The following is a 24,806-nucleotide window of genomic DNA, read 5'->3' as shown; positions in this document are numbered from 1 at the left end:
TAACTGTCAACATGGTAATAAAATTGCACGTACATACATCCATACATAAATGATTCATATAATGCATTGTAACGTATAATAAATACATTCGTGAACACAGTCGCATATAATAAACATTAGTTCGTTGAACTCGCGTAGAAAATTACTGCATTGTTTTATCTGCAGTACAAACAAACGGCAGGGAACATCCGGTGTCATGGCTTCCCAGCTGTGCGGAATCCGCGCGACGCTAAGACGAAAATTCCCCACGATTGGGTGGCGATTCGCTCCGTTCTGCAAATTAAAAAGACTCCGAGGGTGTTTCGGCCTCGCCCTGGGCGTCCTGGGCGCCTTCGGTGGTCAGATTTACGCCTCCGACGTCTCAGCCTTGATCGACGTGCTTCGTCCGCCCTCTTATCCCTGGGATTTCAACGGGATTATCGCAACGCTGGACCACGCCTCGATAAGGAGAGGCTGGGAGGTTTACAAGACCGTTTGCTCCGAGTGTCACAGTGCGAAATACCTCGCTTTTCGCGAACTGATAGGCGTTACGCACACCGAGCAAGAGGCCAAGGCTCTTGCCGAAGCTGTCGAGGCAGGTGGAATTCCTTCGTTCGCATCTTCATTCATCCGCCTATTAACTCTATAATCAACTCATTCGCTCATTCATTCAATCAATCGTTCATTTAATTACTCGTTCGGTCATTTGTTTACTCATTAACTTTTTCGTCAAGATAAAAGACGGACCGGATGAAAACGGAGAAATGTTCACAAGACCTGGAAGATTGTCCGATTGCATTCCACCGCCGTTTCCAAACGAGGAGGCAGCTCGAGCGGCGAACAACGGAGCTTTTCCACCCGACCTGACCTACGTAATCAACGCGAGACACGACGGTCAAAACTACTTGTTCTCCCTGCTAACCGGATGGTCGGATCCTCCGGCAGGAGTAACCCTGGAGGACGGACAATCCTTCAACGCATATTTTCCCGGCGGTGCGATCGGCATGGGCCAGGTGAAGCATAACTAGAATTATACGATAATATATGAAGCTGAAGTTAGTAATAAATTGAAGTTAGCGTAAAGAAACGTTGAAGGAAAAAATCAGTGTTTTTTTGGAATTTTCTAGTGATTTTGAATTGGCTAAGATTTGAAAATACGAGTAATCTTTTGCTTTATTATAATTTACTGTCATTACAATAACGTTACTAACTTCAGCCTCGTGATAATACATACATACATCGGCCAGAGAGCGGGAAAGTTTGAAATTGAAAGTGTTGTTTGATTCGATATTAAAAGAAAGAATTTGAAAAAACGTTTATCGCATGACAAGAAAATCCGTCAAATTTCGAGGCGATAATACGCAGATCGAGACTACGGTTTTAGAAGCGTTCATCGATAATTCCTTTCTCACAAAATTCCTAATCATTAAAAATATATCATCGTTGACAATAACAATTTGCGTATTAATACAGATAATCGACGACGGAGCGATAGAATTCGAAGACGGAACCTACGCGTCTCAGTCACAGATAGCTAAGGATGTTGTGACGTTTTTGACGTGGACAGCGAACCCGGAATTCGACACACGAAAATTGTGGCTGATAAAATCTACGGGTATATTATTAATACTACTAATTTCCGTCAGCTATTTGACAAGATTTAAATTTTCATCTTTGAAAAGTAGAAAGATATATTACCTGCCTAGAAAATAAATCAATCGATATTGCAGTTGTACAGTAAAATCGTTGAATAATGCAACTATACATATATAAATAATAATTAATGATTGATACACAAGAATTATTTGTGGAAAAAATTTGTTATTTTCTTGCACGCCTCTTTTTCTTTCTCTAATCTGTTATTATTATTTTTATTTGTTTGTTTTTTTGTTTGTTTCTAATTTTCTTTAACAACCTGAACTCTGCGCTCGAAAAAAAAAAAAAAAAAAAAAAAAAAATAATAATAATAATAATAATAATAATAATAATAACCGGTATGGTATATATACGACGAGATGATTCGTAGCACACGTTCCCTGCAACGTGATTCTGTAGGTAATGGAAATTTGTTCTCACTATATTACCTATATACATATATATGCGTGGAGTATTGGCACAACGTATTTAATGCATAGATATAGAACATTGGTATACACACTGTAGGTGATCAGCGAGTAATTGAGTCGGCGTTAATTAACACGTGCACTGCTGCACGTCGGCCACGCCTCAAGGGAAAATTTCCTACTATTCCACCCAAACTCCCGATCATACTATACGCAAATCATGTTATGCTTTTATAATCTGGAGAATCGACAACTAATTGCACCTACACAGGACTATAATGCAGCTATAATAATACTATTACGATATAACGTAATTCACGAGGTATAGATATAATATATATACATATATATATATATATCATTATTATTATCACGAAGTAAACTGAAAACAAGTAGATTCCATGGACATACGATTATACCTACATATACGTAATAAATTTTTCCTACATACAAATCTCGATTCTTCGTAACTGCAGTATAATTGCAGCTTGCTAAATTATCTTACAATCATTGAACAATTGATTATTATTATTATGCACACAGGCATGTAAATAATATACGTGATTGAAAAATGATAAAATTCATTAAAATACGTTGATGGTATTTCGAATTTATATGCATAAAGAAAGATATACATATATATATATATATATATACATATACATACGAGAGTCCCGGATTTTGGTTACATATTTCAGAATTCTTTTATTCTCACCCTGCAGAGATACGTTGAACGTTATTATTATAGAAAAAAAAAAAAAAAAAACAATTTCCTATCAAATATCAACTTATTCATATTTTTCAACCATATTCCTATATGTATATATACACTAAATAAATAATTGTAGTTATATGTATAATTATTATTATTATTAATTATCGTTACCATCATTACTATCATTACTATCGTCATTAAATTATACCGACTAGTCAACCGAGTCTGTAACATACAACGTATTATACACGTACTCGTAGAGTTAGGTATATGCAAATGGCGAAGAGGGTACAAGACGTGACATTGTTGTTACTTATCGGCCAACTTATATATGTATAGCAATATCTCTCAACGTGGACAGGTACAAGTAGACAAACATCGCGGACCACAGATCACCAGCGACATCGCGTCTGCCGAGAGTCTAACCCCTGAATAGTATAAGCAATTTCTCATTCGTCGTTTCCCAACACGCATGTGCCGCAGCAGCGAATAAATACAAAACGCAAGCACGTACGTATGTATGTACCTGTATGTGATTTGCGATATTGCGCAAGGAATCTTTCCTCATTCTATATCGATTATTCACTACATCCGATAAATAATTTCTAATTTATCACAATAATCAAATTGTTAGGTTCGATAAATTTGATGAATCTATACACGGTTAAGGCCACTATATATAAATAATCGCAAACAATTCCCTGATTTCTCCTGTCCAAAGTTATACATTTTTCCTGACTAAAATCCGTACTAATAGAACCAAGCCTCGAATGAATCTACATATAATGTAAAACGGAACATGTGGATTAAAACTGTTCTTCATTGAAGCTTTATTCTTTATCTATTGCATACCACCGCACGAAAATCCCAAGAATTTTTCCCTTTTTCCCTCATATATATGTATATATATATATATAATACACGTAATTTAAAATTTCTGTAATTAATTGTATATAAGAATAAAGAAAAATTTAATAATTAATCAAATTTTCGTAACACTAAAACGCGGTGGCGTGTTTATATTTTTTCGATTTTATTGTCACACGTAATTATGTGCATATATAAGTGTATAATATACATATATATATATATGTATATGAACGTCCACGTACAAGCTACATACCTTCTTCGTAACCGGCTTGTCCTTGTCGTTATTTTGGTGGGCACCTAAGAATACCGTACGTCAACACAGATGTTACGATGTGGGTTTTATGAACCGTTAATTCGGGGGAGGGGGAGGGATGGGGTAACAATTCCTGCACCCCCCGCAATTAATCTATTCTCAGCGTCAATAACTTTTCTTTATCATACGTATATTAGGTGTTGTCGTATAAGTACGTATACTGCAGTCACGTGGTACACACGCGCAAACGCATATGTGATACGTAAAACAACGATATAAAATTCAATCTAGGTGGCTGGAAAACGAAAAAAACAACAAGAAAAAAAAATTGATCGGCAAAAACTAGAAATAAATATTGCAATTAGTTTACAAGTCGTCAATATCGCAAGTTTTAAGTATCTCTGGAGGTAAAGTTAATATACATAGACACACGCACCTACGTGATGTGTGTTTTATATTTAAAACGACGACGTTCGTTAAGTGACGTGAAATATTGTACTGTTTTAAAATAAATCATTGATGTCTTACTTGCGCACATGTATGTACAATATACTCATGTATGTATGTACAATATAATTATACATCTCTATATGTATATGTATATATATATATATGTATGCATACACCTACATTGATGGAATCCGCAACTGAACGAGATAGGAGTTATTTTAAAAACTTGGCACGGTATTTCCGGTATAATAATAGCGTTGGATATTGGGAGAGGGTGTTAAGAAACAAGACTGTACATGTAATGTTGTCAGAAGAGTAAAGAAATTTAAAAACAAATATATAAATAAAAATACGCTGCACCCACGACACACCCGCGTGCAAAGGAAAAAAAAACTTCCTTTTACAATATCATGTATACCTTATACAGTGAAATTATTGTACGAAATATCATGTATAATAACCATTTTTAATTATACCAACAGCAACGATAATTTGTCTGAATCTAAGGTTATTTCGTAACACCATCCGATAAACCGCAAAGAAGCAGAATTGCGGCGACGACAGCAGGACTCCATTCATACGTGGAAACCCGCCAAAGATCGTTCGCTAAATTCGTATCCTGGAGGCGTTGGAGTAGCAGGGAACTCGGAGAGGAGAGGAGAGGAGAGGAGAGGAGAGGAGAGGAGAGGAGAGGAGAGGAGAGGAGAGGAGAGGAGAGTAAAGCAAAGCAAAGCAGAGTAGTAAATTAAGCGGAGGAAACGTCAAAGGTTTCCTTCCTTCTTCCTCTCCTCCTCCTCCTCCTCCTCCTCCTCCTCCTCCTCCTCCTCTTCCACCTTTCCACCAACTTACATAACAACTCCACTATTTCATTCATATATTATTGTACTATACATATATATATATATATACGTGTAGAATACGTATCAACGGAGATTTTGAAAACATTAGCTGAACCTCGTTACGCGTCACCCTGCAACTTTTGATATTTCGCTACTTCACCTTCACCTTCACCTTCACCTCCACCTCTTCCTCCTCCTTCACCTTGTTCTTGTGGCCGTATAATTTTCTTTTGTTTCTCCCCCTCCGAGATTTTTTGCGATAATTGAAACCCGCTAATTGCTACCGAGTTACCCACCCGGCGGAAAATGTGTAGGTGTAAAACGATACGAACGAACGAACGAAATAATAATAGTAATAACAATAATAACAACAACAACTTAACCAGACCCTCCATAGTTAAAAAAACAAAAAAAATGGAATTCAAAAATTCTCATTCTCTGGGTAATAGCAGCGAGCATTCGTTAGTTGAATTCGTTCTACTCTTCAAATATATACAACTATTAATCATTAGAAAAGATGATTATTGTTACGTCTGTGTCCATAAACGTAACTACTCGAGATCCTTCGGGAGATTTTTTTCTTTCGTCTTTTTTTCTTCGAAGGGGAAAAAAAAAATAGAAAAGAAAAAAAGAGAATAGAGTAAGGAAAAGAAAACCGTGCAAATATGTGCATTACACTACCTTCTCGCAGGCATATATATGCATATTATGCGCAAACGGTGTATGTAGTAGGTATATATAACGTCGGTGCAGCTCAAGTTATTATAAAACGCCTGACATGCATATATACATTTATATACTATACATATACATACAGATATACATATATTAACACGAGGTAAGTGGGTGGACGAGGGACGTGTGTAGGTGTGTCTAAAAATAGAAGTGCAGCCGACGACGCATTCGAAGTTGATGAGGATCGCCCGGCGCGCACGGTGTCTGCACGTGGATTATTTAAACGTTTGCGTAACACCAAGTTTTCCATGAAATTACAATTCCGCTCCCGTATATATTACATATATATATATATATCAAATCGTCAAAGAAAATATTTTACAATTCATCTACCGCTTTGTTCACTTTAATTTTATACTTTAGCGCGGTAAGTTTATTCTAATTATAATATTATGTTATTGTACATTTATGCGGTCAGAATCAGTTTCCTGGTTCATATGGTCATGAACTGAAACTCGAACAAATTATACGCAAATACTTAACGTCGAGTGTTACAGTGTGATGAAATTTCTTGACCGAACTATATACAAGTATAATAATTTAATCAAACAATCAGGGAAATCTGAATCGTCTCGACAGCGATTACTCAAGAAACTAATTAAGGTTCGTCGTTCTACCAATAAGTACTTTTGCACCAGCTCTGCATGTGACAGAATAATGACGTCGAATCGTATTATATGTATATATATATATATATATATATATATATATATGTATACAGTATTATCCACGCTCGTTAGCCAAACGTGTCATGACCAGACGTACCCACGGTACAGGAGGTAATTTACCACACCAGGGTGCAACCATCGTTATAAATAGATACGTTGTATTGTTGTTAATTAATCTTTGAATTGATCGATATAGTAAACAAGGTATAACAATAATATTCGCTGTGGTTGAGGGGGGGGGGGGGGGGGGGGGGGGGGGGGGGGCGTGATTTAAACTCCGAATATTTATTATTATACCAGAACGAAACTGCACCAGGCACGCAGAGTTGGATTATTTCGGTTACTCTCCGCGCCTGTTTAACCTGCTTCGTTTTTCATACCGCATAAGTAGTAATTCTTATTACGTCAGATATGCGAATAAACAATTGAGAGAGCAAGCGAGTCAGTCTCGACGATGCGTTACCCAACGAGTTACAAATATTTAACGGAAAGAACGAAGAACGGAAAATAAAAAATATATACACGAAACGCACATCGCGTACCTCACGAGGCAGTCCCCCCCCCCCCCCCCCCCCCCCCGGCCAACCTTCAAATCGAAGAATTAGATTTAGGAAAGTAAAACGATCTTATTGTCTTCGAGGTTGTTTATAAACCGAATAACTTGAGGTCAACAACGTTGATTAGCGAGAATAATTATATCGTCAGATCAGAGGTTCTTACCTTCAGCTGCAATCATCATCGTCGTCGTCGTCGTCGTCGTCGTAGTCGTCGTCGTCGGGGGTAGCGGCGGCGGCGGCGGGTGATCACTAGACATTCTGTTCGTTCGAAAGTCCACTTCGCACTGCATTTAAGATCCCTAATGCATCCATCCACCGGCACTTTGTATCTATCGCGTCGTCACATGTATTCGCGGTTAATTTCTTCTATAAAAGAAGGTAAAATATAAAATTCGCAAAAAGTTGTACACGTACACACACACACACACGTTACATCAAAGAGAGTTAAACGCGCTCTTCGCGTAATCAACGCCGTGCGCAAAAGTAATATTTGTACGCAGTTTGTGCTGGAGCGCGTCGATTCGGATCCGAAGATCGAGAATCGGTCGATGAATGAGAAGATTATTTCAAAGATTCGTGAATAAAAATACTCGCGTTGAGCGTGAACGTTGAAACTCAGTTCTGATAAAATTGGCGGTAGAAGAAATGGAAGTTGAATGATAAACGAATCGACTCGTTGTTAAAGTACTAACGAATGAGACATCGTACCTAATATAATAATACTCTTCGCTGGAACATCGAACGCGGATTCTCTCCCGGACTTGCTTCCGAATCGATTGAATCGGTGAAATTATACGGCCATAACTACACGTTCCGAGAATTATACTCATTTATATTGTATACACTATGCTATTCATAGTATAACCGAATAGAACACGCGATAGTATAGTAAGTCTCGACTACTCATAGGGCATGCCGATTAACCGTTCGTTGGTAAATTTATTTCGCAGGGAAATGAATCCGCACCTCGATTCCTCGGATTCGACGCTGATTTTCGCATAGATGGGTGTGTTTACATGTATGCATACGCAAACGCGTAAGTATATAATGTAAAATACAGCGAAACTTTGACACGCAGTGTATTAATAAACACGCGTGTGCACGCACCTATGGACGAAACTGATGAAAATAGACACGCGATTCGTCGGTTCTTCCAATGATCGCTGGGTCTTTCCTGGCCTATTTCCGCACACCGGCTGCTGCGGCAACGGCAAAGAGATACGCACAACGCATCTACGTTGTAGGTACCTACATATATATATATATATATGATCAAGGGGTTCTGGCGAATTTTCGCCAGCTTTTTGAAATCACGTTTTAAACTCGCCAATACGATTTCCCGGATTTATTTTCTTCGCGGGTTACGAATAACACGCTTGCAAACCTCTCGGTTGAGGCTTGATGTCCCTCCTCCTCCTGGTGTCGCAGAAAAAATGGAGCAAATTTCTGCTACCGCGGAGGGAGGTTGAGGAACGATAATAATTGATCGTTAGAATCAATTTTTTTTATAAACAACGGGCTCTCCCGTGCGGTCGATTCAAGAAGAATGTTCGTATCAATGAAGGCGTGGGGAGATTCGGTCGGTAAGGAAGAACGCCGGGGTCTAGGAAAGCCGATGGTGTTACGTTAGTGGAACAGCGGACAAGTGCATCAAGGTCGCGGAGATTCGAGCCTGCACTCGAGACTCTCAGAGATACGTTAGATTATATACTTACTTAGGAAGGAAGTTTTGAAGAAGGAAACGGTTGAAATATGATATCGTTAGACGAGCGCTCGATTGCGAGGATGGTGACGATTATCGAAGAATTGATAACTACAGCTAATAAACGATGCATTACCTCGATAATAATAATCTAGGGGTATTGCACATATAAATGTATGCGTGTGTGTAAATAGATGCGGCAGCTGACTGACAATGAGTCGATCGAGGTGTACGTATTTGCATAGATCAAACGCGTATGCGTGCGACACGTGTGTAAAAATCTATAAATAGAAAACTAATGGAAAAACAAAGGGAACAGGAAGTTGATCGCACAATCCGCTGCAAGGCTTACGACTACACGTGTCGAAGGAGAAGCAGCCGATATTTATTCCAATGATCGTCGTCTCGAGGCTCGGTGCGTGCAAAACACGGTATTGTAGGTACCAAGGATTCGGGTTCACAGTTGTACAGACGCGATGGTTCAAAAATACGATACGATTGTGTAACGAGATGTGCGATATGCGTTTTTTTATAATGTAAGCTGCGAACGCGAAATTATTGTCCTCCGACGTAGAGCGAAGTAGGCTGCATTCATCGTCGGCATGCACAGCGATGCATGGATGCAGTGCATGACTGAGCGTTGATAAGGAATGCAATTATTATCATCTTTCTGTTTACGCACCGCAAGCACAAATAAAATCCGCCGCGACGATCCGAAGGCAAACGAAGAACTGACGACTCGGAACAACAACAAACCACCGTAAAAACTGCATACCTACGTATATATTCAAGCCACCGCAGACGCGTGGATAGGCGATAAGTACGCGTGAAAACGAAACGAGACCGAGAACTTTTCTAATCTTGAATTAGCCGGACGATAGAGCCTCGCATTCGCGGCGTTACGCTGGCTGGTAGTCGAGTTGTGAAAAAAGGAAGAAGCTAATAAAATATGAAGCCAAAGAAAGAGACGAGAGTAGCTAGTCACGTTTTGAGAAAAGGCTGCGTTACTTATAGCGGGTCCGGGATAAATTGGAGCGTCGTGATTGGTCGGCGGGCACCGTCTGCATTCCAATGACTGGTGCACATTCCTACGAAAGGGGGGCTGCCGGGTAATATGACGGGGGTTCCGCCGTACGGCGGGAGCAGTGCAAGCAAGTAGCGCTGGGTTAACAAGTGTTGGGAGTTGAGACACGAGCCGAGCAGCGGCCAGTGTCACGGGTTAGTCAAAACAGCAACGCTGTTGAAGTTGAAACAAACGAGGATAGGATTCGGGGTCGAATGATTGCCGAGCTCTCGGGATGTAGCTTGATGACACTTTAGACTTTAGGGGGAGGAACGAGGCCTGGCGTAAGTCGACGCGATCCGCTTGGGGGGTGGAAGCGATACGGCGCGGCGATGGGTGATCGTCGAAAGACGCAGTTAAACACTTAACACTTGTACGGGGGCACGGGACCCCGGGGGTATCGCGAATCTGTCATTTTCGGGTGTTTCGACGGTTTCGACCTACCTCACTTAGCGACGGGCCGTAACCCCGACGCCAGAGTTTGGCCACGATCACAAACGAGTTTATACACAAATCCAACTTGCTAATCACGAGCTTAACAGGTCCCACAAACAATATACAGAGGAATCATCGTCCGTTCTACTATACGCGAATCCTACGTAGGCATGTAGGTTGTACAACACAGGGACAGGCACAAAAACAATGCGACCGCGATGCTACCTCGTTGCGGTTTCACAAACTACGCAGTTCCATGTTCCGTATTCCCGTAGGATACGTGACGGCGGCGCGATCGCAACACTCGCGTAACGAACGACGGGGAGTAACTGGCAACGCGCATGCGTGGTAATAAATAATACAAGCGTCTCGTTTCAGGGGCGAGGAATTTTCATTATTTCACATTCTCTGCCCCGTATTCACCCCGTATCCTTATCTCGATATCGGAAACTTTTTTTCTAACCTGTAAACATCAGTCGCTCGCTTGACCTCAGCCGTATAATCGGCAGGGCCGCTCGAAGCGCCGCCAACGGCGTCTAGTCGAACTTCGTAATGCTTTGTACCCTGACATGTCGGAGTCATAGTTAGTGGAATTAATTGAACGTAATATAAATTTGTTGCTAATACAAGCCGATTTGTAATCAAGGGAAAACCGCAGTATGGTCAGTTTTTAAAACCGACAAGCCGCACGCTAATTTACTTGTTTAGATTAACTATAAACTCCTGCACGTGAGTATGGCGTAATGTCAATTTTTATTATTCATATTTATGTGCATCAATCCGCGTTTTGCATGCAACACCTCATGTGGATGAATAAATTCATACACGCGATCCTTTTGTTATTACCATGTGTTCAGTCCTCCAAGAATCGTGAGCCCCGTCGCTGTTTGCTTCCCCAAGTATCCTGCCTGATGATTTATCACTGCGCTACTCCATTTTCAAATATATCCCGACCGTAACTAGTTATCCCAATATTAGTCAGTTATATCTGTTATTTTTTCAAAGACTCTTGTATCACACACCACTCAACAGATTAATTTTTACATGTTTCCTCTCTAAATCGCTGTCACTTACCTAGATGCCGCATTTTTCATTTTCATATAATAAGAAATATCCGATTTTTACATTGCAGAAAATGTCTTGGTTTTTTGGGAAAAAGAAGAAAGATTCACCCCCGGATACTCCCGAAGATGAGGACCCGTCTGTGGGTCAGGGTGACGGATTTATATTTGTAGAACGAAAGGAGGATCAGCCACCAAGGCCAGGAATGATAGACGGGTTCAATGGCCCGCCGGGGCACCTTTATCCAAATATTAACAACATCCCACAATACCCACCGTCGATGCCTGCGGCAGTGCCGCCGAACCAAAGTATAGAACCGATCCAAAATATACTCAACGGATTGCCATTTAAATTATGCAAACAATTGGAGGACAATCTAAACGATGATATTGAAATAGACAAAAACAGAGTAAACGAAATTTTATCGTATATTGTGAGAATAGAGAATGGCGATGACATCATATATGATTTTGCCCTTGAGAAAAGCATCATTAATGAAATGGAGAGTGCTGAATCGGGGATGTAATAATCCTTGTTTTCTACTACCCTGATTGGTATAATGATATAAACTGTTAATAAGGAATGCAAATTTACTGTAACATACTGACGGTACTTGTGGTAGATTATATTTTTGTGAGAAAAAGTTACTAGATGCCACCCCTCGTATACAGTGGCAACTTCAAATAAACCCTTTATATTTTTCAAATCGTGGATAAATAAGCAAAGAATATTGAAAACACATTCATGATGATTTTTCAAGTAACCGATAATATTACGACAGTTTTGGGTCCTTGCTGTACGAAATTTGGTTCAGACCTAGTCCATGTTCAAAAATGTAATTCTCGTACATTAACCTTAGCCACATAATACTATGTTTGTTGAGCTCAGATCTTAGTAGAAAGATGCCATGTTCATTTAAACGTTTGTACATTGTTTAATTAAAGAATATAATTAAGTTAATTTTATATACAAAAATACTATTAAAATGTAATGTTATAGCTGACTGGTAATACCAAATAACAAAAGGCAACTTTGTGACTTGTGATAAGCCTTGCTTGAAAAAAGATATAGAAATGGTGTAATTATGCTTGACATATTATGTTCTGAATTGCTAAAAATCTGAAAAATGTTTACCAATCCAGTGTAATTAATTAAATAGCACGAGCTAATGGCAATATTGGTTCAGAATTTCTTAAACTCAGCTAATTTTCATTTTTTTAATATTATTTTTTATTCAATCAAATATATAAATATTAATCAGATTTGTTCAGAGAATTATTGAAACTGCCCAATTTTCTTATGTGCATTTGGCTAAGAATTGAGAGTATCGTGTAACGATTAGATAAAAAATAAATAATAATTTATGTACAATTCATAACTACAGTCCATATCTGTATAATCAAATAGAAAATTCATAAATACGGAATCAGTCCATGAATATTATTGCATTGATACATACCCCTAGTTATATTCACACAAACATACAGAAACTGACGATTATTGTAACAAGAATGACGAACGGCAGCCAAGTCTTCACAAATGCGTAAAAACTGTAATATTTTATATTTTTTACTGATACCAAGTTAGGCAAAATTTAAGTAACTTTGATTTCTTAAATTTCATAGCCGACAATGAATGTTCATTGATTTTTGTCAATGAATTTTGAGAGATGTAGTATGAAAAATCAGTCTTACCTGACATACTTCCCGTGAAGCAGCATGAGGAATGCTAGTTTTACCATATTCCATTGCCTCGAATCGTTGTAGGACATTAAGTTTAACGCAGTCGCAACATGAGAATGGCAGTTATCACAGCAAAGGTTATGCTGAAGTAAATAATGGTTAAATTACTCTAAATGTGATCTACCATGAAATCCACAAAACGTTTTAACTCACCATTCGTGTCTTATAAATGTCGCTGGCTTCACACACAGCTGTATCCCAACCCTGAACGCCGCCCTTTGCATTATTGTAATTTAGCTGCCAATATTTTGTTGGTTTCCCAAACGCCATGTTATCCTCCGAAACGTAATATGGACCAGCAAAATCTCTTATGATTCCCGTCGAAGTGGCAATTCCCATGTGACCGATAACTGGAAAAAAATAACTGAAAAAAAAAGACACCCGTCATGAATATTTGTAATTATTAATATACATATAATTGGGTATATTCTTTGCAGCTGCTATGTTTAACAGAGATCTCTGTGTTTAGAGCACAGTCAATTAAAATTTGGTAGTATGATACAAAGTGAGGTTATGTTATCTTGGCTACTCACGTCAATAGAGGTATAGGCGTCCAAACGATGCAGAATGGGTATCTACTTCTGGGGTGATCGACGACAAGATCCATAGTCAGCGAGTCATTTGACACCGGTGATGACGGCTCGAATGAATCTTTCATAATTCACGCCTCACGAAACGCAAAATACATGTCAATTGTTTGGCACCATTTGACCACTGATCTCTTATATTTGACAGCTAATGCTACAAGCTTCAACACAACGACTATGTCTTGCAGAAAGTATGTGATGCGAAAACAGTTGTTTTTAACATTAGAAAGAATTGATTTTTTTTTTTTTTTAATAAAAATGAATCATCAACTCATATCTCGTTTTTCCTTCCTTCGGGGGTGACAATAACAAATGCACGTTACTGAAAGGTCAAATGCATCGCTGATCGTGAAATTTATTTCGCGCCATTCGCAGTTGATTTGCATTTCGAAGTATTCGCACGCGACAGCCAAATTCAACCGTTTAAGAGTCGCAGAATTTGCTAGTGAATCATGATCAAGAAACGTATCAACGGACAGCTAGTTTCCCAGCACATCGGCGATCAAATCATCTTACTTGGATCCATTAACAAGGTGAGAAAAGAATCATAATCCTATCGAGGTTATGTTATGGTAGGCGGCGAATTCCAAATCACTGCTCAATTTACGAGGACAGACAAAAAATGATAGTTTCATATGATACTGCGCCTCGTCCTTTTTTACTTCGATTTTTATCAACAATTGAACATCTCTTCTTTCAGATAAATCCCAGCGGAACTAGTATGGAATTAAAAACCAGTGACAATATGATTATCACAGTTTCTCTGTCGGATCCCATCGACAGCCACCTAGAAGGTTACATCGAAGTTCATGGTACTGTACAGTCTAAGTCATCCATCTCCTGTAGCAACTTCGTTCGCTTCCCAAATGAGATGACGGAAAAATTTGGTAAACTATCACAGACGCGTCATTTTTTAGAATCTGTTCCTGATGCATGTCTACATAGTTATGTATATGAATTTGCTTCACGTTATTTTCTCTTTCGGCACTGCAAGAGTACTTGATCATTAATTCTTGAATTGATATTATCTTACAAGAAAGAATATAAGTTGAAATTTTTTCAGACTTGGAACAGTACAATGACCTCATCTTACTCTCCAATACACTGGGAAGCAACAAATGGAAAATGTCTGAAACGAATACAATTTTATGAGTTTTTAACCAGCCCAAGTTCTACCAATAGAAGTTTGTTTTCCCTGTCAAGTACTTTACCTGAAACGCATTCGAATATTTTCACTTTTTTTCAGTATACTTAGCTGAAGTTGAAGCTCGATCATTAACGCTTAGAAATGTTATAAATCACAATTAATTGAAAGAAATACGCATAATTGATGAACGAAATACTATTAAATAATCGTTTATTACAATTTAAAACTAATGTAGAAAGATTATACAACCCCAACTCCGATCTTGCAAGATGCATCTAGTGAAAAGCACCTGCACGTACAAGACGTTACAGGGCATTCCGAATGCTCTCTGAAATGTAATTTGTCCGTTTAAAGTATTGCAAAAATTTAGCTTTGAAATTCCACTTCATGCATTTTGTTCGATGTAATAATTGATAAGAACTACGTATGCCACTTACCGATTTTGTTGAATAAACTGATTTTTCTAATATACAACATTTCATCTAAATTCATATTATAAAAACTCACCTAAACCAGTGCGTGATGTGGTTGGCATGCCCACCATGTCTGCACGTTTGACACCAAGTAAACCAGCTACTAAATTCCGTTAGTTTACTATCCTCCTCGCCTCTATTTGGCGTGGTCCCTCCTATTTGTAAACCACTGGCCGTACCCATGTGCATGAGACAGATCGCACAGCGGGGTAGAGGTTTACGGCAGCTTGGGCATGAAGACATCTACGAAGGAATCGCAAGCCACGTTGGTTTTTGCAAGAAATTTATGAGAATTATGTAAAAACAGAAGTTGTAAACTAAACTTTTACCTTCAATTTGTTGGACGTACTCCCAAGCCTGGCAAACGGTCCTCTAGCTCTACTTAATCCCTGCATATAAGCCGAAATACTTTTGCCACAGAAATTGCAAGATATGTATACTTGTTGTGGAGGTTTCTCATTCGTCGAAGTTCGCATCGCTATATCAAAATGTGCTCTTTGATTCCACATTTTCCAAGCATCCAAAAGCGTTCTGTAGCTGCAGAACAATTGATTCTGGTTAAGCTATTCACTATTCTCTAACAAAAAGTCGCATTCTCTTTGTGTTACTAGTGACAAGATGGGCTACCTTGCAATCCAAACTTGAACTTGATTATCCTGAAGCAATTTCGGTGACAGAGCTCGAATGGCAATTAGGCTGCAACTTTGGACATCACCAGTGATTTCTAAGTACCTATTTAGTAATTGTATTCCATCTGAACTAGCCCCTGAAGTATCACATACAGTTGAAAGTATTTGACAGTTACTTTTTTGAAGTTAATTTTCAACACTCGTTTAATTACTAACCAGTAATCAGAATCCCGGCTAAGTTACCCTCGTCAGTTAATTTTTGTGTCAATTTTTTGAAATATTCATGTAGTTTACTGTCAGATAGAAACATGAGCGCAAATGCCACTCTATCCTCAACAGCCATTCCATTCTCATTCTGAAAAAACATATTAGTGATTATTACGGATGAACGAAGCCTCTCCACATCTATCCGTTTCACTGCTACAGTGAGAAATATTCAGTAATTCATTATAAAAGATTCTACGGTCACCTGACAAATGAATTGTAAATGAAATCGTTAAAATTACTTTACTCACCAAAACATTTTCGTACGAATCGTTATCAGCAGTGAGGAATGCAAATGTTGCTCTGAGATAAGGGTCAGTTAATTGAGATCTAGACTTCAAGCAAAGCTCGCGCCACATGCTATTTCTGTCTTCAGAGAATCCTGACAAAGCCATAGCGACAATATTCAGATTTGTTGCTAGTGACATTTTGTCCGCTCCTCTATTCAAAATTTCTATGGCTTGTCTCAGACCAAGATTGAAAACAGAAATGGCTGCTGCTCTAGGATAAGCTCCTTCCCTCTCTAGTCTTTCCAAAAATGCATTATTATAAAGGGCATTTGTTTCTTTGTCAAATCTCCAACCACACAATTGAAGTGCTTTGTCTCGGTCTGGTGATCTATTATAAACATTTATTTTTGGCAAATCAAAGATACTTATCATCACAGAGGATATTGTACGATCAATTATTCCAGTTACAAAAAATGTAAAGTTTAAAGTGTATTGAGCAAATATATAATTCATATTTTCTGAAATATGACATCTAGGTTTTCTTTACCTGTATATTTTAGCACTGTGATTTGATCCAATGTCAGCCCACAGTCGAAGCACTAACTCAGACTTAATGAAACCGTTAGTAGAACTCTGCTGTCCATCAAGTTTCAGAACAGTTCTATGGAAAATTTCAAAGTAATTATAAGAGTATCTAACAGTATGGCTATAAGCCTAAAAAAATATCAATTTACCTCACACCTGGGTGCTTATTGTCTGGACTGCATATTGTTCCATCTTCCACTAAGGAACGACTCAAATACAGCCATTGCCACAAATTTTTCAGGGTATCATTTTCAGCTAGCTCTCCATTTTGCGATAGTTCGGGCTTAGTAAAAAATATAATTAATTATTACAATATTAAATATGATATCAGAATTAATTCTCTTGAATCGTTCTATATAAAAACATGTAGTTCTAACAATTCGAAGGTACAATCATCTTATACTAACTAGAAGGCCGTAGTCTCGCATGGCTCGACTTTTCGTTTGCAGTGAAATATCGTTCAAGGATTTGTATATGTTGTCGGCACTATAAACGTATTTGAACGATTTTGAAGCATGGTTCCATGCTAGATACGATCTAGTCGACCAGTTGACAGTAATTCTTTCAAAAACAGTATAGTCCGTCAAACCTGAAATATGCAAATGACTTAGGAATAATAATGATATATGATTATGAGCTGCCTTAGTACTAAATTGAGCATTATACCTGGCGTGAAAGAAGACGAAACTGTACAATAGACTTACATGTACGACTGTTTGTGGGAAATTCGTTCCCTCGTACTCCATGGCAATACATAAGAAAAATGCAAACAAAAAGAAATCAATTACACACACCTTGTTGCGATATAGCCAACAATCTATTCGCGTGAGTCGGATGCCATGAAAAACTTGTAGGACTAGACCATGGTGGGGCGACAGTTCTTTCTAGGGCACCTGGCTCTGTTTCCTCGCCGCCACCAAGCCCACAATGCTGTACATCGTGAAGATGCAAAGATCCTGTGTGACCAATGATTAATGAGAATATATTTCACCATTAACGACACAGTTGAACCACCTTCTTTCAATTAGCAATATAAGTATGATAAGTCTCATCGTACCAGAGTCTTTCTGTAGAGATCCCAGCAGGTTATGCCTTGATGGACACCATAATACTTTAGTCACTTGTCTGCTCTGCGGAAGGGTTAATATTGGTTTTTCAAAGTAACGAGTGTCCCATATAAGAATTTGATTCTCAATATGAGAAACTAAGTGATAATTGTTATGAGGATCTACTGACAAGCTGAACACTGCTTTCGTTGGAGTTGAGTTCACTACCTTCACACAATCTAAACAGATCATTAATATAAAAGGATGTTTAAATGAACACAAATAAAAGACAGAAGATCCATTTATCCTTCATCGGCCTATGAATAAATTCATAACCAGCAGTGCCATAATGTCTTACCTCGAAAGTCAATAATCTTCAAATGTTTATTATTGATTCCAACAACTAAACATCTTGGTTCGTTAAGGAACCAAGCGAGGGAATGTGCTGTTTCGGAGACTCCGGCCTCTGCTATAGGTCGGACAGATTCTACTTGCATGTTTCCGTGATGGTGTGAACCAGTTGGGCTTTTCAGGACATCCCATAATAAAACGGAAGAATCCGTTCTGTGCTTATCCAAGCCAGAAATAATTAAATTTGGATCTACCGGATTCCATGCAACCGCATTGCATTGCCTTGCATGCCTAGGAGCTAGTAAAGTGATCATGGAGACGATTAGAAGTAAAAAACAAGCTAAGATATTATGCTATATAACTTGAGAAGAGAAGAAAATCAATACAACTTTCAGAATAATTATTGGTGAAATTCATTTACCAAGTTCCTTGCCAGTGAGTCCAAGAGAGTCGAATGCCGTTGGGCCAAAAGTCGTTAGTACAACTTTACCATTCGCTTGCCCAACTGCCAATAGAATGTCAGGCTCAGGTTGGGTGTAAATATCGATGCATTTTACATAGTGGTGATGTGTGTTCGTTGCCAACAAGTGGGCGACTGTAGAGTCAGAGATCTTAATACCTGTAAATAATTCTTTTGTTAATAATATAGAAAAACACACCAAACTGATACTCAAGGAATAACAACAGTACGTGTTTTGTAATATTTTTTGGGTCTGTACTCACAAGAAGGCCTGACACTGTCTTTGATTTGTGTAACTTCGTATAAACATATTTCGGTGCCCCAAGTAATGAATTTATTTGGGTGTATCGAAGACCACTGAACCTCTAACTTAACGCTACTCATTGTCAAATAATATTGTAAGTTAATTTAAAATCCGTGTACGATCACGTCGTGTTGTTTACATCAGTAAAATATCTTTCTCCGATAATTAATGATGATAAAACTAAACCTGTATCACCGGCGAAACATTTGTTTTCCGACAGTAAAATGTGGCGTCTACTGCACGTTCAAAACTGGTTTCATTATACGTTTAAACAATGCGATAAATAAATAGCGTACAAAAACAATCACAGTGAATCTACCAATTTCGGAACGGCATAACCTCAACGCAATTTGTTACGCCGTATTTGACCATTATCGCATCCAAACAGGGATCTGCGCGTGCGCGAAACTATTTCGCAAGCGAAAATTCGTTTTCGAAAAATAATTATTCTGCTCGTGAATATAGCAACGTAGAAAATTTGAATCACATATTTTAGTTCATCGCAATATCTGAACATACCTAACCATAAGCATAGCTTGTCGGATAATTAATAACTTTGAGTTTTCAAGCAGTACCGAAACTAAGTGGGTGACAGATCGAGTGACAGAAGCAGACGACGTTGAGCATTCAGCAGCGCCATGTGCTGGCGTTTTAACGGCTCGATAAAGAACCAGCGCGTGACGGATCACGGATGCGAACGTTCGATACGTCGGGCTTAGCGATTGACCGATTTTTGAAGGTAATTAATTATTTTTTTATTGTTATTTTTGTAATCATACCCGGAAGTGATTCACCGATTGAACCTGCATCCGTAAAATAAGGGTACTGTTTCATAAATAGGAAACATTGCCATATATCAAACACGAATATTGGCTTCCTCTGGTAACTAGCACCCGACAGCGCGGCAACGCCTTTTGGTTATTCATCCTACGAATACGCCCTTAATCTTGATGTTTTATTGTGAGACTGAAGTGATTTCCGAGTCTATACTAATTGGTGTTAATGACGTAATAATAGTTTCAACAAATTTGATTCATTAATTATTTTCAAACAACAATGTCACATTGTTACAACAAAACCGCTTTACAATGTCTTATTTTTCCGTCACGATTAAAGTCGATTAGATACCAGTATCAACAATGTATTATTTGTAAACTTTCTAATAGACAACCATTATTTAACAGGGTTTCGCAATATTTTAGTTGTGGTTTGATTGTCTTTATGTTCATAGTTAAATATTACTCAATTGTCGGCAATAAAATTGGTAGAATTTCCATTTACATCTCAAGGGAGAAGACGGGCGAAATTTCACTGCCCTAATTAATCAACATTAAGAAAATTCCCGTATTTTACATGGATGCGAAGTCTTTGTTTGGCGGCAGAAGAATTATCAAACACCACGACAGTAACATGTGTTGAGTGCATGCGAGAAACGTAAACACTTGTTCACCTTACTCCCATGGTTCCCATACTGACAATAGGAGTTCCATATCTTTCACATCTCTATCATAGTAACTGAGGCATAGTTCATATAGCTTATGAAGTATTGGGTTTTTTCCTCTAGATAATGAAAAATTTCCATTCTATATGCTGCGTAATCAATTAACAAATTCATATTCTCAAGATGTGCATTTTTCAGTTACTTACATTCTAATATTAAAATTTCAGATATAATTTCCACGAGCAAAAATGTCTAAAAAACCAGGTGCAACACAGGCCCTCCATAAGGTCATAATGGTGGGCAGCGGAGGTGTTGGAAAGTCCGCCTTGACTCTACAGTTTATGTACGACGAGGTATGTGGGTGATTTCTCCAGCCCCTTATTAGGCAATCATGCAAACTTTACTTGGATTTGAAGAAGTACAAGGCTCAATTGATTCCAGTCTTTTTAACGAATATATAACACTGTGTAGTGGAAATAGATTACTCTTCAGCTTTAAAATCAAAACTAACTGTGTTGTATTGATTTTTATGACACCAAACTTGAATACGTTGATGTTTTTGAGAGTATTGATCAGCATAGAATAACAAACACTTCATTGTAGTCCTTTCCGAGTAGTATAATAACAGTATGAATTATGAAAGGAAAATTTTTCAATTAGTAATGAAACCTCCCTTTCTCAAGGCTGGGAAATAGTTTGGAATATTTTCAAGTAACAATTAAATAGCTGTGGATATTGTTTCTTTGATCTTTTAGTGTATAAATTTTGTTTTCACTGTTACTTTTCCACAATTTTGTCTTAAGAAAGGCCAAAGAAGGGTTTAAAAATTTTTTTTAATATAAAAATCATCGTGCGACTGTCAGTTACTAAAAACGAAGTTGAAACACAATTCATTTCTGATACAGACTGCAATTGATTAATACTTTCACAGCACAAATGACCTTATCTTGCTGCACAATATAATTGTGGAACTCTTTATTTTACATTTTGAGTCACCCATATCTCCAACCATGTGTCATTTTAGTTTGTTGAAGATTACGAGCCCACAAAGGCTGACTCCTACAGGAAGACTGTTGTATTGGATGCGGAGGAAGTACAAATAGATATTTTAGACACAGCAGGTCAAGAAGATTACGCAGCTATTAGAGATAATTATTTCCGCAGTGGCGAAGGCTTTCTTTGCGTATTTTCTATAACAGAAGATGATAGTTTTCAGGCCACTCAGGAGTTTAGGTAAGAGTGTAAACAGTAATCTAACTCCTTCGTCGCGTTATTCAGTATCAAGGAAAGAGAAATTTTCAACGTATTATTAAACAATTGGGGCATAAATATTTTCTTTATCATAAGCTCCAACGAAGCTGTCGCTGTTGCTTGCCTTTTGACCCTTATTTACTTAGGCCTTTTCGAGTATTATTAGAATATCTAACATTGTATGAAGACTCACTGTTACTATCACTATTATTATTATTCTATTGCTGCATGCAGCAGTGTCTTATCTAGTCACAAAATTACAAAAAAATTTGGGGTCAGATTACAACTGAATGATATTCAATGAACAATTTCCTCAACAGGGAACAAATTCTGAGAGTAAAAAATGACGATCACATTCCCTTTCTGCTGGTGGGAAACAAAAGCGATCTCCAAGAAAAACGAAAAGTCAATCTAGCCGAGGCACAGGCTAGATCACAACAGTGGGGTGTTCCTTATGTTGAGACTAGCGCAAAAACAAGAGAAAACGTTGACAAGGTATACTATAAACTTTTTCTGGCCAAGATATTGAGCTCTCATAGCAAAATTTATTCTTAACAAGCATACTTCATTCTTTTGGTCGTACCCGTTAAGTAGCTGGTAAAAATAATTATTTCTTCTGGAAGATAAAAAGTATAAATGCAAGTGCTGCAGAAACTGCTTTCAGTGCCCTGTTTATAGAACTAAGGCTTAAATTTGTATATGTTCACATTTCGCTGCGCACTCTTAATGTCAGCCAAGCAAATTTGTTTATAAAAAATTTGCATGAAATTTGTGGCTTAATCATCTGCACTAGATAGATATAGACACATTTGGTGGCATTTATATCAGTGTAATCTAAATATGTTTTAATTTACCAACTTGAGAACTCCAGTATTAAAGTTTTCGGAAAGTTTCTTGTTTGAGTTTTTATACAAAAGTCACAAACTGCATATCTATATCACTGAAACACTTAAGCAAAGTTATTGTTTAAATTCTATAATTTCATGTCCGCTTCATGCTTACAAGTCTTGAGACAGAGTATCCCTTGCGCATTTTCAGGTATTTTTCGACCTAATGCGTGAGATAAGGTCTCGCAAGATCGAAGATAAATCTGCAAGTAATGGCCGTGGAAAGGATCGTGCTAAGAGAAAGAAAAAGATCTGCATAATTCTATAGGTTGGCAATCTCCTCTCGCACTTTTATTCTCCTCATATGGTATTCTTATAGTATAAACAGTGCATCAGTCTTCCCCTCTGCATAAAATTACCTACTCACAACTAAAATCTATTAGTACCTATATTGCAATCCAACTATGGCATACATGCTTATTTATTTGCGAGCCATTTTTCGAAACTTTAAAAAACTATTTAATATGATATAAAAGTGTAACATAATATTTCTGTAATGGTTCATACGCATAAAAATTTTTATGTTATCTTTTTGTAATGCTATGTTGCTTACTTCCGTATTTATTGATTTCAGCTCAACGTATATTTCTATGTACTGATGTGAATGTAATAGTCTATTATTCATTGTCTGTAGCTGATTTCTGAATTTTGTTTACTTTTGTTCTATTTTTCTTTAGCTTTGTTTAAAATTAATGTCCAAAAAGTACAGATTTTGCAAATAGAACGCTTCTTAATGTAAGACAGTTGAATTTCATAGCTAGTTAACTTTGATCCAAAGTGATAATATTATTAATTTAGATGTGTCAAACTTTGATCCACGTAATATAATTCTTAAATTTATCAACTTATCTGTCACACAGAAATATCACCTGACTTTCAAATAATTCTTACCATTTAAATTACTTAAAACTTGTCTGCACAACACTATTTTTGTTCAGTAGTTTAGAAAATTGAAAATATGATAATTGCAGGTGTTCTTTGACTTAATGCGAGCAATAGCTGCACGCAAGGCTCAAGAAAATCAGGGTGAGGGGGGTGAACGGAAGAAGAAACCAAGTTGCTGCATACTACTTTAACATATTAAAAAACAACCATAATTTGAAATCGCTGCTGGGTATCTCTTAGCGAGATATGATAAAATAAATATCTCCTTTATTCCATAGCATGGAGATATTCACATTTCTACAGAATGGGATGATAATCATTCGGCCTTGACATCTGCTTATGCCATTTCTAATGAATATGTCATACAATTCGCGCAGCTGTAATTTATACACTCATCAGTGGCTGTAATGTCTTCATCAATACATGATAAATGCCCAATTGTAAAAATTAATTTAAATGTACACCTATATGTATATGCACAAGAAATGTGCAATGCTTGTGCCCTCTATTCTGATAAATTTGGTACAAAGTAATTTGCAATTATAGAAACCTCACATAATTTCCACTGCTCATATCTGAACATGCAAATATTTTTGCATCATTTTTGTACATGTGTAATACCTACTTGTCGTCTGATCCCATTGCACTGTCATTATACTCGACTGACAAGTTGAAAATTATTTCATTTGTATATGTAATGCAAGTATGCTTGTATATTATATGATTACCGTAATTTAATTTTTCGTATCATTACAAAAAAAAAAAAAAAAAAAAAAACAATCAATACAATTGATTTCCGTTCAATGCTGACAAAATTTTTAATGATAAATATAAACGTGTAGCAATAAGTATTGTAAACTTATAGACTTAATTCAAAAACAATTAATTCGGAAAGTTCTTCATTTTTGGAAAGTAAATGCATTCTTAATTAATTATTTAAACGCAAGTGACAGAAATCTTGTGATCAATAAACTAAACACAATATTAAAAGTATTATATTTTCCCAGTGACATAAGCTCTGTAAATTTTTTTTTATGTTAAATGCAATACATAAATGGCGTTGAACATTATTTTCATACTTTTGTACTTTTTCAACCGGTAAATGTGCCTTTTCTTCAATGTTCTAAATTAGT

General features: G+C 37.4%; 7 protein-coding genes across 14 annotated transcripts in view; 4 read left to right on the top strand and 3 right to left on the bottom strand.

Annotated features, from left to right (window-relative positions):
• LOC124405654 (histone deacetylase 4) overlaps positions 1 to 10,537 on the bottom strand; it is a 104,958-nt gene extending 94,421 nt beyond the window's left edge. For all 5 annotated transcript variants that reach the window (XM_046880730.1, XM_046880732.1, XM_046880733.1 and 2 more), the window contains exons 1-3: positions 10,339 to 10,537; positions 8,030 to 8,031; positions 7,293 to 7,495 (exon numbers count right to left, since the gene is read on the bottom strand). In XM_046880730.1, the coding sequence (XP_046736686.1) occupies positions 7,293 to 7,419 (127 nt within the window). In that variant the 5' untranslated portion in view covers positions 7,420 to 7,495; positions 8,030 to 8,031; positions 10,339 to 10,537. The remainder of the gene's footprint in view (positions 1 to 7,292; positions 7,496 to 8,029; positions 8,032 to 10,338) is intronic.
• LOC124405566 (cytochrome c1-2, heme protein, mitochondrial-like) lies at positions 197 to 1,692 on the top strand. Its single transcript, XM_046880583.1, has 3 exons — positions 197 to 574; positions 714 to 992; positions 1,453 to 1,692. Exons 1-3 carry the CDS (start codon positions 197 to 199, stop codon positions 1,690 to 1,692), a joined length of 897 nt encoding a protein of 298 aa, XP_046736539.1.
• A 363-nt stretch (positions 10,538 to 10,900) lies between the features above and the next one.
• Positions 10,901 to 12,028, top strand: LOC124405659. The gene is made up of 2 exons (XM_046880746.1): positions 10,901 to 11,058; positions 11,462 to 12,028. The coding sequence occupies exon 2, from the start codon at positions 11,465 to 11,467 to the stop codon at positions 11,915 to 11,917; it is 453 nt and encodes a 150-aa protein (XP_046736702.1). The 5' UTR covers positions 10,901 to 11,058; positions 11,462 to 11,464; the 3' UTR covers positions 11,918 to 12,028.
• A 604-nt stretch (positions 12,029 to 12,632) lies between these two features.
• On the bottom strand, positions 12,633 to 13,847 carry LOC124405658 (transmembrane protein 222). The gene is made up of 4 exons (XM_046880745.1): positions 13,667 to 13,847; positions 13,287 to 13,497; positions 13,086 to 13,216; positions 12,633 to 12,941 (listed from the first exon to the last, which is right to left on the bottom strand). The coding sequence occupies exons 1-4, from the start codon at positions 13,789 to 13,791 to the stop codon at positions 12,863 to 12,865; spliced, it is 546 nt and encodes a 181-aa protein (XP_046736701.1). The 5' UTR covers positions 13,792 to 13,847; the 3' UTR covers positions 12,633 to 12,862.
• Positions 13,848 to 14,104: 257 nt separating this feature from the next.
• Positions 14,105 to 15,335, top strand: LOC124405662. The gene is made up of 3 exons (XM_046880748.1): positions 14,105 to 14,253; positions 14,421 to 14,607; positions 14,784 to 15,335. Exons 1-3 carry the CDS (start codon positions 14,173 to 14,175, stop codon positions 14,870 to 14,872), a joined length of 357 nt encoding a protein of 118 aa, XP_046736704.1. The 5' UTR covers positions 14,105 to 14,172; the 3' UTR covers positions 14,873 to 15,335.
• Positions 14,917 to 19,677, bottom strand: LOC124405655 (GATOR complex protein MIOS). Its single transcript, XM_046880739.1, has 14 exons — positions 19,169 to 19,677; positions 18,867 to 19,064; positions 18,453 to 18,743; positions 18,106 to 18,333; positions 17,843 to 18,004; positions 17,456 to 17,637; positions 17,198 to 17,331; positions 17,011 to 17,124; positions 16,485 to 16,851; positions 16,186 to 16,324; positions 15,968 to 16,106; positions 15,670 to 15,877; positions 15,375 to 15,583; positions 14,917 to 15,195 (listed from the first exon to the last, which is right to left on the bottom strand). The coding sequence occupies exons 1-14, from the start codon at positions 19,287 to 19,289 to the stop codon at positions 15,108 to 15,110; spliced, it is 2,580 nt and encodes an 859-aa protein (XP_046736695.1). The 5' UTR covers positions 19,290 to 19,677; the 3' UTR covers positions 14,917 to 15,107.
• A 140-nt stretch (positions 19,678 to 19,817) lies between these two features.
• LOC124405657 (ras-related protein Ral-a) lies at positions 19,818 to 24,743 on the top strand. 4 transcript variants are annotated; one of them, XM_046880741.1, is made up of 6 exons: positions 19,818 to 19,948; positions 20,878 to 21,003; positions 21,675 to 21,883; positions 22,222 to 22,396; positions 22,940 to 23,056; positions 23,760 to 24,743. In XM_046880741.1, exons 2-5 carry the CDS (start codon positions 20,899 to 20,901, stop codon positions 23,054 to 23,056), a joined length of 606 nt encoding a protein of 201 aa, XP_046736697.1. In that variant the 5' UTR covers positions 19,818 to 19,948; positions 20,878 to 20,898; the 3' UTR covers positions 23,760 to 24,743. The 4 variants fall into 4 exon arrangements, with proteins under 4 accessions (XP_046736697.1, XP_046736700.1, XP_046736698.1 ...); XM_046880742.1 differs by lacking the exon at positions 19,818 to 19,948 and adding an exon at positions 20,017 to 20,091; XM_046880743.1 differs by lacking the exon at positions 19,818 to 19,948 and adding an exon at positions 20,099 to 20,180.
• Positions 24,744 to 24,806: the final 63 nt, after the last annotated feature.

This window comes from Diprion similis, chromosome 4 (genome assembly GCF_021155765.1).
Source record: "Diprion similis isolate iyDipSimi1 chromosome 4, iyDipSimi1.1, whole genome shotgun sequence".
In the NCBI taxonomy this organism is placed as follows: Eukaryota; Metazoa; Arthropoda; class Insecta; order Hymenoptera; family Diprionidae; genus Diprion; species Diprion similis.
The sequence above is the reverse complement of the archived record's forward strand: the minus strand, read 5'-3'. Positions and strand labels throughout refer to the sequence as shown.